Here is a 15,164-nt window from a genome sequence, read left to right as displayed (position 1 = left end):
GCAACCATCTGCAAGCCAAGGAGAGAGGCCTCAAGAGAAACCAAACCTTTCAACATCTTGATCTTGGGACTTCTAGCTTCCCGAACTTTGAAAAATACATTTCTGTTGTTTAAGCCACCCAGTCTCAGTATTTTATTACAGCAGCTCTCACAAACTACTACAGCTGGTATACAGAATATATTTCATATGCAGAAACGAATTCCCTGATGACTCTCAAGTTATTGTGATTTATATATATTTTTTTAAGATTTTATTTATTTTATTTGAAAGAGAGAAAGAGCACATGTGCATGAGCAAGAGGAAGAGCCGGGGGAGAGGGAGAGAATCTCAAGCAAACTCCACACAAAGCCTGCAGCCCAACATGGGGCTCTATCCCACCACCTCAAGACTATGACCCAAGCCAAAAACAAGAGTTGAACACTTAACTGAGCCACCCAGGTGCCCCAGCAATTTATAATTTTGGAAATAGAGCAAGAATTTGGAATAAACATAAAATTAATGGGGAAAAAAATGCTAAGAGTTAAGGTAAGAAAAACACCATATATTTGTGAATATGTGTGCCATTTAAATTTAACAATGCCAAGTTACTGTGTAAAGAATTCATACAATATATACTATAGTTTGAGGTTTCAGAAATACTCATATTTTTAAAATAAATATAAATGATTCTATTCATCTAGCTTCAGAGTGCAAAATATACCTTGTGCCTAATTTAGGTCCATTACCATTAAGTGGAATTTAAGAATATAATCAAGAGTAGTGCAGCATGCCACATGCAATGAAATGCTTGACCTACCATATTAACAATACTTTTTATTAATTTTTCATCCGACTTTCCAGGACAACTTTCTCTTATCTTTATAACAGGGACTTCCATTATTTTAATGGTCTGTGGAAAAGAGACTTAAGTATAAGATAAAGAAAACTATAAAATTACTTAAATATTGATGGAAGAAAAATAGTCTTTCCCTTAAAAAACTAAAATTCCATACCTTTAAAGCTTTTATAAGTTCTTCTTGTTTTCCAGCGTCTTGAACCAATATCATTCTGGTTTCGATTTGAGGCATTTCTTCTATTAAAAATAAAAATATTTAAATATGTTTATCAGGTACTAACATCAAAATTAACAGTTCTTAATCCCTCTTTTGGCTAAATCTGGCATGTATTTCCATCTTTGAGATCATAATATTCTCTAAAATTAAAACGACTTAATTCTGTTTATTTTTTAAAATCACTTTAGAGAAAGAGAAAACAAATTGCAGCAGAGTATACAAACATCAGCACTCCTCTTATCAAAAAAAAAAATTTACTCTCTTGCACAGCTATCCTCTTCAAGCGCATGCAACTTCAGGAGACCCATTTATAAAGCAGTTAAGGGAAGAAGTGGCTCTTCACCTAACCAGTCATAATTGAATAAATTCTAACAGTGTTGCAGCTAGACTGCCCTCATACAAGGAAGAAGCAATATTCAACAATAAGATGCTTTCTCCTTCCAAGGTGGAAAGCATTGATCCAAATAGTAATCAAAAATCTACATAGTATAAATGGCTAAAGTCAAAAACACAAGAAACAACAGGTGTTGGCAAGGATGGGGAGAAAAAGTAGCTCTTGTGCACTGTTGGTGGGAATGCAAACTGGTGTGGCCACCCTGGAGAACAGGATGGAGGTTCCTCAAAAAGTTACCTTATGACCCAGCAATCACACTACTGGATATTTACCCAAAGAATACAAGAACATTAATTCAAAGGGATACAGGCTCCCCTATGTTTATAGCAGCATTATTTACAATAGTCAAATTATGGAAGCCAAGCATCCGCCATCAGTTGGTGAATGGATAAAGATGTGGTGTATATATAATGGAATATTAGTCACAAAAAAGGAAATCTTGCCATTTCCAACAACATAGATGGTGCTAGAAAGTGTAATGCTAAGTGAAATAAGTCAGAGAGAGACAAATACCACAGAACTTCACTCATGTGAGATTTAAGAAACAAAACCAGCAAAGTGAAAAATATGAGAGACAAAGCAAGAAACAGAAATTATAGAGAACAAACTGATGGTTATCCCAGGGCAGGGGAGGGGGCTAGATGGGTTATGAGGACAGGAGATCTGGAAGTGTTGAATCATTACATTGTACACCTGAAACTAGTTTCACACTGCATGTTCACTGGAATTTAAATAAAAGCTTAAAAAAATCTACAAAGTATAAAGAGATTCTGTCAACAAATATTTACTGAATAACTGTAGTCTGCTTAACAGTATTACAGTGAAATCCTAAACTCCAAATCAGAAAATTTAGGATTAAAATAGTGATTTGGTGTTTTGTTTTGTTTTAAGATTTCATTTGTTTATCCATGAGAGACACAGAGAGAGAGAGAGAGGCAGAGACACAGGCAGAGGGAGAAGCAGGCTCCATGCAGGGAGCCCGATGAGGGACTGGATCCCGGGTCTCCAGGATCAGGCCCGGGGCTGAAGGCGGTGGCTAAACTGCTGAGCCACCCGGGCTGCCTGTGATTTGGTGCTTTAAAGCTGATTAACAGGCTTACCTTCAACATATGAAGCAGATCCAATAAACACATTTTCCTTAGAAATTTCAGTGACTTTACAATCAAAAATAGAGGAGTCTGCCAAGCTCGTCCTTCCAGTAGTGGATGTTAATAGGCTATTGTCAGCCATTGTTAGTACTCTTCTATATTGGCTGAAAAACATAAAGTGTGAATAAAAAATGCATGATCATTGGGCAAAAACAAGCATTAGAGGCTCTACTTTTATGTCTAGAATTCATTAAAAAAAAAGTATCATCATTCATCTTCCTTAACATTGAACCAAAAAAAAAGTCATTCAACTTCCGAGCCTCAGTTTCCCCTTCTGTAAAATAAAGATACTACTACCTGACTTACAGGAATACAGTAAAAATAACAATGCATGACAAGTACTCAGAACATTACCTGACATACAATGAAAATTCAGAAAGTAGTCGTAAATATTCTATCTCCCTCCTCCCCACCTTTGCCTTCAGCCAATCTACTCTTCTTCCCATCTCCATTTATAATACTACCATCATCCTTCAGATAAGCCCTGTCAAAACATAGATCTCCCCTTACTCTTTACTTCATTTGCCCTCCCCCAAATTCCTCAGTCCTACCTCAAGTACTCTGGGACCTCAGAGGAAGCATCTTTGATTATTAGTTCACTGCCAAAGCAGCTTCAAATTTTAGGAAAAAAAGAGCAGAGACCTGGCCCCCCTTCTCTATGCTCAATGGCCACTTGGTCAAATGCTGTGGCTCCAAACCATTCTCTCATCAGTTTCTTCACGTCACTCTCCACAAGAAAAAGATAATGAAAGGCACAACCCAAATCCAGTTGTGATGAAAACTGAATAGAGGACATCTTAAAGTGAGTGACAATTGAAAACTTCCATAAAATTCAAAGTGTGGACTCTTTTGGTCTTACTATGTACTTCCCCATCAATCATCACTCTAAGCCTCTCCAAAGGGATGCTCTGATAGTTGTTACTAACAGCCTCTATTTAGAATCAATGACAAATTCCATCCAGCCCTCCTTTAAAAAAAAAAAAAAAGATTTATTTATTCATGAGAGGTGCAGAGAGAGGCAGAGACCCAGGCAGAGGGAGAAGCAGGCTCCATGCTGGAAGCCCAATGCGGGACTCGATCCCAGGACCCCCGGAGTCACACCCTGGACCGAGGGCAGACGCTCAACCACCGAGGCACCCAGGGATCCCCATCCAGCCCCTTTTTGTTAAGTCTCCTACACTTAACGGTTTCCATGAAAAAGAAAAACTCTACAAAGGCTCTCGTTCAAGGTTTCCCTAACCTTAAAACAAGTCGAGAGATGAACTAATGTACTTTAAGCAACGAAGGAGGGAGATTTTAATAATCAAAAACGTCATATGAGTTCACATTTTTTTCTCCTATGCCTGTTTAAAGGGCATCAAAATAGGTAATCAAAAATTAAAATCGTCTCTGATAAATACCGCATGTGATCAATTTACTGCTGAAATAGTTTCAAATTTCGGAAAAAAAAAAAAAAAAAAGAGTTGTGGGGCAGTGGATGACATCCAGCGCTTCAGATTACGGCTGGAAATAACACTGATCGTTTTGACTCACATTGTAAGCTTTTTAAAAGATTCATTTATTTATTTATTTATGATAGAAAGAAAGAGAGAGAGAGAGAGAGAGAGACAGAGACACAGGCAGAGGGAGAAGCAGGCTCCACGCCCCGGGAGCCCAACGTGGGACTCGATCCCGGGACTCCAGGATGGCGCCCTGGGGCAAAGGCAGGCGCCAAACCGCTGCGCCACCCAGGGATCCCGCGTAAGCTTTTTAAATAAAGACCATAGATGACGTCTCATAAACCCATCGGGCTTCCCTCTCATCCAAGAACATACTCAAGCAGCTTTCGACTAAATAAATGACTGTCACACGTGCCTCTTGTCAACCCGAAGACAAAAATCTGTCGCTTAAACATTCATTTTAGGTTTCCTTTTACTGCTTTACTTTTAAATATATATATATATATATTAGGCAGTCATCCTTCAGAGAAGCTAAACGAAATGCTGTGTGGGACGGTAACACCGACAGCATCACCAGTAACAGCGTCACCATCACAGACACGGTGGGTCAACATCCATTCAGGGCCTAACGGACGCCTTGTTCCAACTTCTTCCGCTGGCATTTCCTCGATCCCTGAAGGTGTCCCTACGAGAGGCGGGGACTACTACTGTCTGCGTCCTACAGACCTTGCACCTGCAAGAGAGGGGTGAGGCAGGCACCCCGGCCGGGCCCACGGGGGTCGGGCCCACGGGGGTCGGGCCCACGGGGGTCGGGCCCACGGGGGTCGGGCCCCGGGCTGCCCGCAGGGGCTGCGCTTTCAGCCACTAAAGCCAAACAAATCGGGTCCCGGGAGGGAGGCGCCCGCGGGGGGCGGAAGGGCCTGACACCCTTAAAATCTGGAAAAAAAGAAAAAAATAGGCTTCCTCCAGGGAACACAGCCAGAAGAACCGCAGAGGGAAACCACTAGGCCCGGTGGAGATTAAGGCAGCCGCCGCCGGAACCGCAGGGATGGGGCGGCGACCCCTGCGCCCCGTCCCTCCTCCCCTCCCCTCTCCCCTCCCCCGACATCCCTCCCTCCCCCCGGCGGCGCCCCCTGCGCCCCGTCCCCTCCCCCCACATCCCTCCCTCCCCCCTGCGTCCCCGCCCCCTCCCTCCCCTCCCCCCCACATCCTCCCCCCTGGCGGCGCCCCCTGCGCCCCTCTCTCCCCCCTCCTCCCCTCCCCCCTCCCCGCCCCCCACATCCCTCCGCCAGAAGAAGCGAACCAGGTACGGGCTGACGATGCCCGGCCCGCCGGGGACCCCGCGCCCCAGCACGCACCACGGCGCGGCGGCCGGGAGCGCGGGGAGCGGGGAGCGAGGCCCCGGAGCCGGGCAGCTGCGGCCCCCGCCCCCCCCACCCCCCGCAGGGTCCTCACCGCTCTCGGAAGCTCGCCGGGCGGCCCACCTGCTCACGCACCGACGCCCGCCTCGGCCGGCGCCATCCTCGCGGGGTCGGCCACCACCGATTCAAAAAGGGAGCCGCGCTCTCTAAAAGCCGCGCCGATTGGCGCAGGATGTCAACCGGCCTCCCATAGGCCGCGGCCCCCCGAGGGCGCCGATTGGCCGCGGCCGTCCGCCCGCCTCCCCGTCCGCGCCCGCTGATTGGCCGCGGCCCTCCGCCCGCGCCCGCTGATTGGTGGTGCGTGCGTTTCAAATCACCCTAACGGCTCGCACGTCGGGACGCCGGGTGTGCGGGGAGGGGCCCGGAGGCGGCGGGGCAGGTGTGTCCGGGGCCGCCGCCGGGGCGCTGCCCCCCGCGACCTCAGCCCGGCCCGAGTTCCCGAGCAGTCCTCCCCGCAGCCAACCTTTTTTTTTTTTTTTTCTCTTTTTTTTTTTTTAAAGCGTCACTACGCCGTCTACGTTGAACCGGTGCCCCCACGGGTGCCTCTCCCCAGCGCTTGCCGGGAGCTGCTGTCCTGCCAGTGCGCTTGCGCGGTCCGCGGCGCCTGCCCTCCGCCCGGGGCGCGACCCTGGGGCCGCCGGGATCGAGCCCCGCGTCGGGCGCCCCGCGTCGGGCGCGCTTCTCCCTCCGCCTGTGACTCTCATAAATAAACAAAATCTTATAAATAAATAAGGTCGGCTTCGGAGGTGCTGACCTGGGGCGGCGAGGTCGAGCCCCCGGGGCGCTGAAAGCAGCAGCCGCTAGTTCAAATCCTAATGTACGTTGAGCGCTGCTCTGGGCTGGGGAACCTCATCCTCAGGGTTTCTCCGAGGTTTTTTTCTTTCTTTTCTCTTTTTTAAACTATAGGTGGGCATTTGAACAAATGTCACTGGGGATTCCAGAGTCTCCTGGAGCCAAAGCCCATTGCTTCCTGCTGCCTCCTCCCCGCAGGGAGGTCTTTCCTTTCCCTGCAAAGCGTAGCCAAGGATCCAGCGTTTGTCCCGTAATTGTAATTGCTGCACGCCACTGTGAAAACAAGTCTCTGCCACTTTTTTTTTTTTTTGCTTTTTTTTTAACTTTTTTTTTTATGGGAGTTCAATTTGCCAATATTTAGCATAACACCCAGTGCTCCTCACCCAGTCCCCCCAACCCCCCCCCCACCTCCCTTCCACTTCTAAGCCTAATACCCTATAACGTCATCTCTTAAGAAAAATACTCCCCGCCCCCCCATCTCCCCGCCAGGTAGGTTTTGCAGAGTGCAGGTGACAGAGGAAAGGGGAATCCGGGGCCCTAATCTTAGAGCCCACCCGATAGGAGAGGGGCACCGTGTGCTTGCAAAGGGAGGCTCCGGCCGGTCCCCGACAGGTGAGAAATCACAGAATTCGTGTTGCTGAGTTTGTCAGGCCACCTCCGAAGGCCTGAAAGGCCTGGAACACAATCCGGAAAAAAAAAAAAAAAAAAAAAAAAAATGAGTGATGCCCTCTGCTAACTCTCGGTTTCCCGGTTGAGTCACCTGCAGATCCGCCGCTCCCGGTGATGCTGTGAAGGCCGCCAAGGCGAAAGGGGAGGAAAATGGTCATTGAAATTTCACTTTGGAATGCGCTTGCTTGCGGGTGAAGCCAGGTGTGCCGAGCATCCGGAAATTCCCGTCGCTGAAGCCTTACGCTGATGCGGAGAGCAGCCCGATTCCTCGGTGCGCCCCTGGGCCCCGGCTGCCCCCCACTCCGACCGCCGAGGGGCGCGGCCCGGGAAGCCTCCTTCGCTGGCGGGAGGCGGGCAACCTGGCCTCCGTTTGTCCTTCCCTAGAACGAAGGGTTCAGTAGTACTTTATCATGCTGTGAGCATTTAATGGATGCAATTAAAACAGGTGCTTGACAGGCTCAGTCCATAGAGCATAGGACTCTTGATCTCAGGGTCATGAGGTCAAGCCCCAAGTTGGGCATGAAGCCTACTTTTAAATATATATATTTTTTTATATATAAAATATATATACAGCAAGAGGTTTCATATATATATATAATAACTCTTGATCTCAGGGTCATGAGTTCAAACCCCACGTTGGGCGTGAAGCCTACTTTAAAATATATATATATATTTTATATATAAAAATATATATAACTTGATGGGATGAGCACTGGGTGTTATTCTATATGTTGGCAAATTGAACACCAATAAAAAATAAGTTAAAAAATATATATATAGCAAGAGGTTTCATATATATATATATATATATATATATATATAAATAACTTGATCTCAGGATCATGAGTTCAAACCCCACGTTGGGCATGAAGCCTACTTTTAAAAATATATATAAAATTTTTATATATATATAAAAAATATATATATAGCAAGAGGTTTCATATATATATGTATATGTATTAATAACTCTTGATCTCAGGGTCATGAGTTCAAACGCCACGTTGGGCATGAAGCCTACTTTTAAATATATATATAAAATATATATATAGCAAGAGGTTTCATAAATATATATATAATAACTCTTGATCTCAGGGTCATGAGTTAAACCCCATGTTGGGCATGAAGCCTACTTTTAAAAAGTATTTTTAATATAAAAAAAATATATATATAGCAAGAGGTTTCCAATATATATTATGTTGGAAATTGCAAAAAATATATATATATAATTGGAATTATATATATATAATTAAGACATACTCTGGCATATGTGAACATACAAGAAGTGTTAGCTGTTAATATTACTGCTACTGTTATCTCAACTGAGGGACCCTGTAAGTTGCCTGATGGGACTGGTGGTCCTCTACACAGCCTTCTCAGCCCTGAGCACAGGAGCAATGGCATCCATGCCTCCCTTTGCCCTACCCTCCCAGGCCACAAACTACTCCCCTCTCCAACCAACTCCAAGCTTGGGGCAGCCCAGACCTCCATTGCTTTCTTTCCCTACCAGAGGGAGGACGATTTTTCTTCTATACCAAATCTATTCTTCCTTTTCTCCTTTAAGGAAATCCTGCTGTGCTCAAGCTGTCTTCTCTGGTCTGGAAAGATATAGCTCTCTTGCTGCTGCCTTTGGCCAGGCTTTTGTCCCCTTCCAAGGCAGGTCCTAGCTGAGATTCTTTACATTAAATGTTAGCCTCTTTCTCCAGGCCCCTTCACTGGAAGTACAGTTGTTAAATTTATATGTCGACCTCTGTTTATATGGGGCAGATAGATACACCAAAATAAGGGGTAACTTGAAAGAATAAACCATCAAACAATTCCTGTGTGTCACCAACAACTCCCAGGATACCAAGTGAACAGGTTGCAGATACAAAATACTATAGGAATTTAACTGAATTTAAGTACTTAGTGGTGTGTGACATATTTTCCCCCAAGCAATAAAATAATTTCTAAAGGCAGGGAATAAAAATTTTGGAGATGGAGAAAGTGAAATGTGAAAGATAGACCTACTGAGATGCTTCCTTTGGAGGATTAGCTTTCCCACCTCCATCTCCAAATTGGGTGACACTCTGGACTCTCTTGACTCTTATCCCACCCTTGCTCTTCTTCTAGTTTATTCCTTTTTATTCATATTTCCTCTCTTTCCTTCATTCCCTCATCCTCCATCTCCTTCTTTCAACTTCAGAGCAGCAGAGAATGGGGAGTTAGGAAAGTTAGTTTTGAGTTATGGGATATCTCTCCACCTCATACCCACCCACCCTCATACAATAAGAACCAGTATATCTGAAAAATTATAAAATCTGTTGCAATATCTGTTGTAGTGGACTTTGATTTAATTACCTAAAGTTGTTATGAAATACCTTATAATTCCTAGATTTTATTTTAAAACTGTGAAATATTGGGGCACCTGTGTGGCTCAGTTGGCTAAACGCTTGCCTTTGGCTCCTGTGGTGATCTCAGGGTCCTGGGATTGAGGCCCACCCCCTCCCCAGTTGGGATCCTCAGGCTCCCTGCTCACAAAGAGTCTGCTTCTCCCCTCCCTCTCCTCCTCTCCTTCCCTAACCCCTCATGCTCAAGCATGTGCACTTTCTCTCTCAAATAAATAAAATCATAAAAAATTAAAATGCTTTCATGTGGTTTGATCAAGTTTTAAAATATGAAATGTTATCACCCAATACTACTATTTTATAGTAAATTTAAATGTTTCATCATAGGATTGAATGTTTTACTACAATTAAATATTAACATTGTGATGTCACAGATTTTATGAAATTGTTTTTCTCCTTCTGGCAACATCCTTACCACCTCAAAGCATTTTTTAAGTACATACCTTTGATGCCACACAGTATACAAAGAATCGACCCCTCTAAGAACTTATCACTTAAGACATTTATTTCAAAAGTTTTAGTGGAAATCTGTCCTTCTTGGAATTAATAACATTTTCCAATGGAAAAGTCCTGTTTCTAAGTTTGTTAAAATGCAGCATCTTTTAACCTGTCATCTCTGCCTGTAAAACATGCTATAGAAATTACAGTCAGGGCACCCTGGGTGACTCTGCAGTTTAGCACCTGCCTTCAGCCCAGGGTGTGGTCCTAGGGACCTGGGATCAGGTGCCACGTCAGGCTCCCTGTGTGGAGCCTGCTTCTCCCTCTGCCTGTGTCTCTGCCTCACTCTCTCTCTCATGAATAAATAAATAAAATATTTTTTAAAAAAGAAATTACAATCACTGGGAGCCAGAAGAAGCTATTTTACATACCTGAATAACCAGTAATTAGGATATGAATCGTAGCTTTATTCATATGAATCATTAGGCTATAAATCACTTAACAGATTTCCAAGACTATACGAATTTCACACTTAAAGTTTCACTTGGACAAAGAGAATTAGCTTTGCTTGATGGAGCAAGAGGTTTCCATATATGATGAGGCCATTATTTCAAATTATGTAATTTGATTAATAAAATTTTAGAAGTGAGGAAAAAAAAATCTCAGCTCGTTAGTCTCATTCTTTATCTTACAGCTGAATTTTACCAAGGCCAGCACCATAGAGACTATATTCCTTTACCAAGGTCAGATAACTAGTTAGTGACAAAATCAAGATCAAATGTTTTATTTTCATGACTCTATTGTCTTTATTAAAATATTAATATTTATGTTTTACATCGTACTTCTAAAAATACCAATATCTTTATTCATAGTGCTTATATTTTTAATTTACGTCTGAAAACTTTAAGATACTTTCAGTTCAGCAAAAACTGAAAAGACTTGTTGGTCTTGTTCACTTACATATCTCCAGCACCTAGCAACAGTTCCTGGCATTTAGTAGGTGGTGCCTGAATAAGTCATAATTGTGCTCTACGAATACACCTTACTTTCTAATCCATTCTCCAACCTGTATTCAGAGTGACATTTTGCAAATACAAACTCATCAAAGCACTACTTCAATCCTACTAGGCCTGCATGGTCTGACCTCTACCTACATTTCCAGCTTCATTTTACACCACGTTTGCTTTCTTTGAGTTCTATACCTGCCTTCCTTCTCAAGGTTTTTTGCACCTGCTCTTCTATCTACCAATCCTTCTGATTCCCATCCCTTTAACCTAGAACAGGCAACTTCTATTCACCCTTTAGCATTTGCTCACTTTACCACTCCTAGGAAGGTCTTTCCTAACTACCCACAACTATCAGAGCCATTTTAACCACAGGACCTAGCATACAGAGGGCACTCAATTAAATATTTGTTGAAATAACAAGTAACTCGATGAGTGAATGAATGAACTTATTTTTATTGTATCAGTGGTGATTTTTTCAAAGATACTAAAGTTTCTCTTATTTTTACTTTTATCTAACCCATTATTTATGACATGTTTTCAGAAAAAATTAAATGGCATATTTCCAAAATTAATAAATTTTCTTCAAGAGTAAAATAATTCACATCTTTGACATTCAAATAAATTACCCAAGAATTGAATGATTTTTGTACCACAGCCAGGGCAGCTATGAGTGGAAGAGAGTTAATGCTGATGGTACCGAACTGATTCAGGTAAGACTTGATAGTTTATGAACATAGGCTATTATTCATATCAAAACATGAGTTTTCCTACACTTTTATATGTTATACACTGACTACACTTTTATATGTTATACACTGACACGCATAAATTATCTCTTCCACACTATCAACTAATTTATAAATATCTGTGGTATCCCTTTTTTTTAAGATTTTACTTATTTTTTGAGAGAGAGAAAGAGTGCATGAGCGGGGGTGGGGGGGTATGGATGGAGAGCGGAGGGAGACGGAGAAGCAGGCTTTCCACTGACTAGGAAACCCGATAACAAGGGCTCCAGGATCATGACCTGAGCCGAAGGCAGACACTTAACCTACTGAGCCACCCAGGTGTCCCATACCTGAGGTATCCTAAAGTAATACAGTCTGCCTGTTTGGTTTTGACAGCAACCTTATCTTTGTAAAATAGTATTTGCTATGGCAACAAGTTGAATACTTTGTACTTGGCAATAGTTTTGTTGCTGCCACTCAAATGAATGGGAAAAAATGGAATTATTAATGCTGATGAAATAAAAATGGAACCAGGTCATCAAAAAATGGTGGGTATTGGATTTCAGTTGTATGCCCATTTGCAATAAGCAGTCTAACTGCGGGTTTAATAATGAAGGAAAAATTATGTGTAAGAAATAATAGAAATGCATTGGGAAAATTATTTAAAATGTGATAACTAAAAATAAAAAATAAAATGTGATAAATGATATATAAGTGCACAGTGCAACTATATATAAATCCTATGTGTAGAAAAGAATTAACTGAAGAAATACAAGAGATCTTCTTCATGTCTGTATCTGGCCAATAGCATTTAAGGAGGTTATTTATCCCTCTCTTTTCCTTTTTCTTTCTTTTTTTTTCCCTAATTTTCAAATGTTTTAGCATCATGTCTTAGTGGACAATTGTTTTCCCAGCTATTGAGCATTTAACCATTCCTTGCTAATAATAGTCCAATTTCCCTTTTGAGAAATCCCTCATGGAATACGGTTTTAGTAAATGGTAGTGCTTCTCTGTTACCACAGATATGAACAGGGCCACATTCTTCCCATGATTAAAACTCGGCCAATCAGATGCTCTTCATAGAACTTTGAATTTTTAGCATGTGCTGAAGATACGGAAAGGAGTAAGAATCATATGCATTCCAATAGCAACAGCAGTGTGCAGACCAGAGTCTTTGAGCCCAAATATCTTTGCTAGTGTTTCCACTACCTATTACTCCTCCTCTCTAGCTCCTGCCCATTCTAAGATTGATCCTTACACTGATTCTGCACCAAAAAAAAAAAAAAATCAATCTTTTTTCCTTCAAGATAGAATTGTTTTCTACTGCTTGTGACCAAGAATGCCAAGATGTGTTCCTTTTACAAATCCAAATCTTGTCAGCTCTACCTTCAGAATAAATCCAGAGCAGTTCTTAGCCCCTCTCTTATCATTTTGCAGGCTACCATCTTCTCTTACCTGAATTATTGCAGTAGCTACAAACTCATCTCCCCAATTTCACCCTTAAGCTTCCACTGTCTTTTCTCAGTAAAGCAGCTGGAACATTCCTGTTAAAACGTAAGTCAGATCTTGTCACTGTGCTCAACAGCCTTTAATGGCTTCCCATTTCTTCCATAGGAAAACTAGTGTTCTCACAGTAGACTTTAAGGCCCCAACACAATCCTCACTGACATCATTACCTACTCCTCTCCCCTTCACAGTTTTACTTATCTCTAGCCACACTGGGCTCTCTGCAGCTCCTCCTGTGAGGAGCACATGGGAAGCATGCTCCTAGCTCAGTCTGTTTCCTCTGCTTTTATGTTCTTCCCTCATAACAGGCATGACTTTCTTCCTCTTCTCCTTCAATTCTTATTCAAATGCACTGTCTCCATCAGCCTAGTTGGTGACCCCAACCAAAACTGCAGCCCCTCCCCAAACACCGCTGGTCCCCTTTGCCTTGCTCTTTTGTTATTTCATGGCCATTATTACCTGCAGTTATGTTACTGATTGTTATCTGTCCCTCCATAGTAGAATACCTGCCACATCCTAGGAACTGAGATTTTTTTTTTTTTTAAGAATAAGCAAAAGAAGAAATGGGGAATGAAAAATCAAAAGGAGGAAGAAAGGAAAGATTTTAAAACTTCTAAATATTACTTACATGTTATAATGAGAATTCATTTATCAACTATTTTCAAACTTTTTTCAAGTTTTCATTTAAATTCCAGTTAGTTAACATACAGTGTAATATTAGTTTCAGGTGTACAACTTAATGATTCAATGCTTCCATACATCACCTGGTGCTCATCATGACAAATGCACTCTGTAATCCCCATCACCTATTTCCTCCACCTCCCCTGTGGTAGCCATCAATTTGTTTTCTGTAGTTAAGTTTCTGAGCTTTTTGAGTATTTCTTCAAATGAAACATCACAATGAACTCCTATATATAAAAACTACATAAAAGCCAAGCTGAATGGAAATAGGGGAAGAGGGACACCTGGGTGGCTCAGTCGGTTAAGTGGCTGCCTGCTGAGTTCGGCTCAGGTGGCAATCCCAGGGGTCTTGAGATGAGCCCCACATCTGACACCGCTTTGGGCTCCATGCTTAGCATGCAGTCTGCTGGAGTTACTGGCTCTCCCTTTCCGCCTCCCCCTGCTCGCTCTCTCTCTCAAATAAATAAATACATCTTAAAAAAAAAAAGTTAAACATATGATTGCACAAGATCCAGCAATCCCATTCTTACTTATAAGAATCTTTGAGGAAATTTTCCTCATGCTTGCTAAAAACTGGAAAAAAATTAAATGTGTATCATTGATGAATGCATAAACAGATAGTGGTACATCCCAAACATGGAATGCCACTCAGCAATCTTCATGCAACAAAAGGGATGACTCAGGAGCATTATGTTAAGTGAAATAAACCAGAAACAAAAAGCTAGATGTTGTATGATCCCATTTATATAGCATTCCGAAAAAGACAAAGATAGGGACAAAAAACAGATCAGTGATTGACAGAGGCTACAGGTGAGGAAATAGGTTTACTACAGATGGCACCAGAAAAGTTTCGGGGATGGTGGAAGTACTCATGTCTTGATTGTAGTAATAGCTACACAAATGTATACCTTTGTCAAAACTCAAGAATTCCACTGTATGTAAGTGAAACAACACCTCACCAAACATACTTCTAAAACAAAATGGAATCTGTTTTCCATTTTCAAAAATTTCTAGAATGAGAAATGTAACAATTAAAATCCAAAATTAACTGGACAGGCTAAACAGTAGAATGTAAGTGTCAGAGAAAGAGTACATTAACTTGAAGAGAGATTAATAGAAATTATTCAGTATTAACAAGACAGAAAAACTTCAGATAAAAAAAAATGAGAGCTTCAGGGAACTGTGGGAGAACATCACATATAATTGGAATCCCATTGGGTTTTTAAAAATATTTTATTTATTTCAGAGACCACATGAGATAGCAAGCAGGAGGAAGTGCAGAGGGAGAAGGAGAGAGAAAAGCAGACTCATCCCTAGGCAGAGAGCCTAACGCAGGGCTCGGTCCTAGGACCCCAGGATTATGACCTGAATCGAAGACAGCCACTTAACTGAGTCACCCAGGCGCCCCTGGAGTCCCTCTGTTAAGGAACAATGGCCAAAAATTTCTCAAATTTGACAAAAGATATAGATAGCTTTTGCCAGAAGAAAATATCTCTACTTCCAAAATA

At 42.3% G+C, this 15,164-nt stretch overlaps 1 protein-coding gene across 9 annotated transcripts in view; it reads right to left on the bottom strand.

The window, feature by feature from the left end:
* Positions 1-5,643, bottom strand: part of ECT2 (epithelial cell transforming 2) — a 61,385-nt gene extending 55,742 nt beyond the window's left edge. For 4 of the 9 annotated variants that reach the window (XM_038583910.1, XM_038583916.1, XM_038583915.1 and 1 more), the window contains exons 1-4: positions 5,489-5,642; positions 2,547-2,698; positions 993-1,072; positions 797-889 (exon numbers count right to left, since the gene is read on the bottom strand). In XM_038583910.1, coding sequence (XP_038439838.1) covers positions 797-889; positions 993-1,072; positions 2,547-2,676 — 303 coding nt within the window. In that variant the 5' untranslated portion in view covers positions 2,677-2,698; positions 5,489-5,642. Of the gene's footprint in view, positions 1-796; positions 890-992; positions 1,073-2,546; positions 2,699-4,448; positions 4,726-5,488 lie in introns of those variants that run through there. The other 5 variants (XM_038583914.1, XM_038583917.1, XM_038583911.1 and 2 more) reach the window with 4 other exon arrangements.
* Between the last annotated feature and the right edge of the window lie 9,521 nt (positions 5,644-15,164).

Source organism: Canis lupus, chromosome 34, assembly GCF_011100685.1.
Source record: "Canis lupus familiaris isolate Mischka breed German Shepherd chromosome 34, alternate assembly UU_Cfam_GSD_1.0, whole genome shotgun sequence".
Taxonomy (NCBI): Eukaryota; Metazoa; Chordata; class Mammalia; order Carnivora; family Canidae; genus Canis; species Canis lupus.
This window is presented reverse-complemented; position numbering and strand designations above follow the sequence as displayed.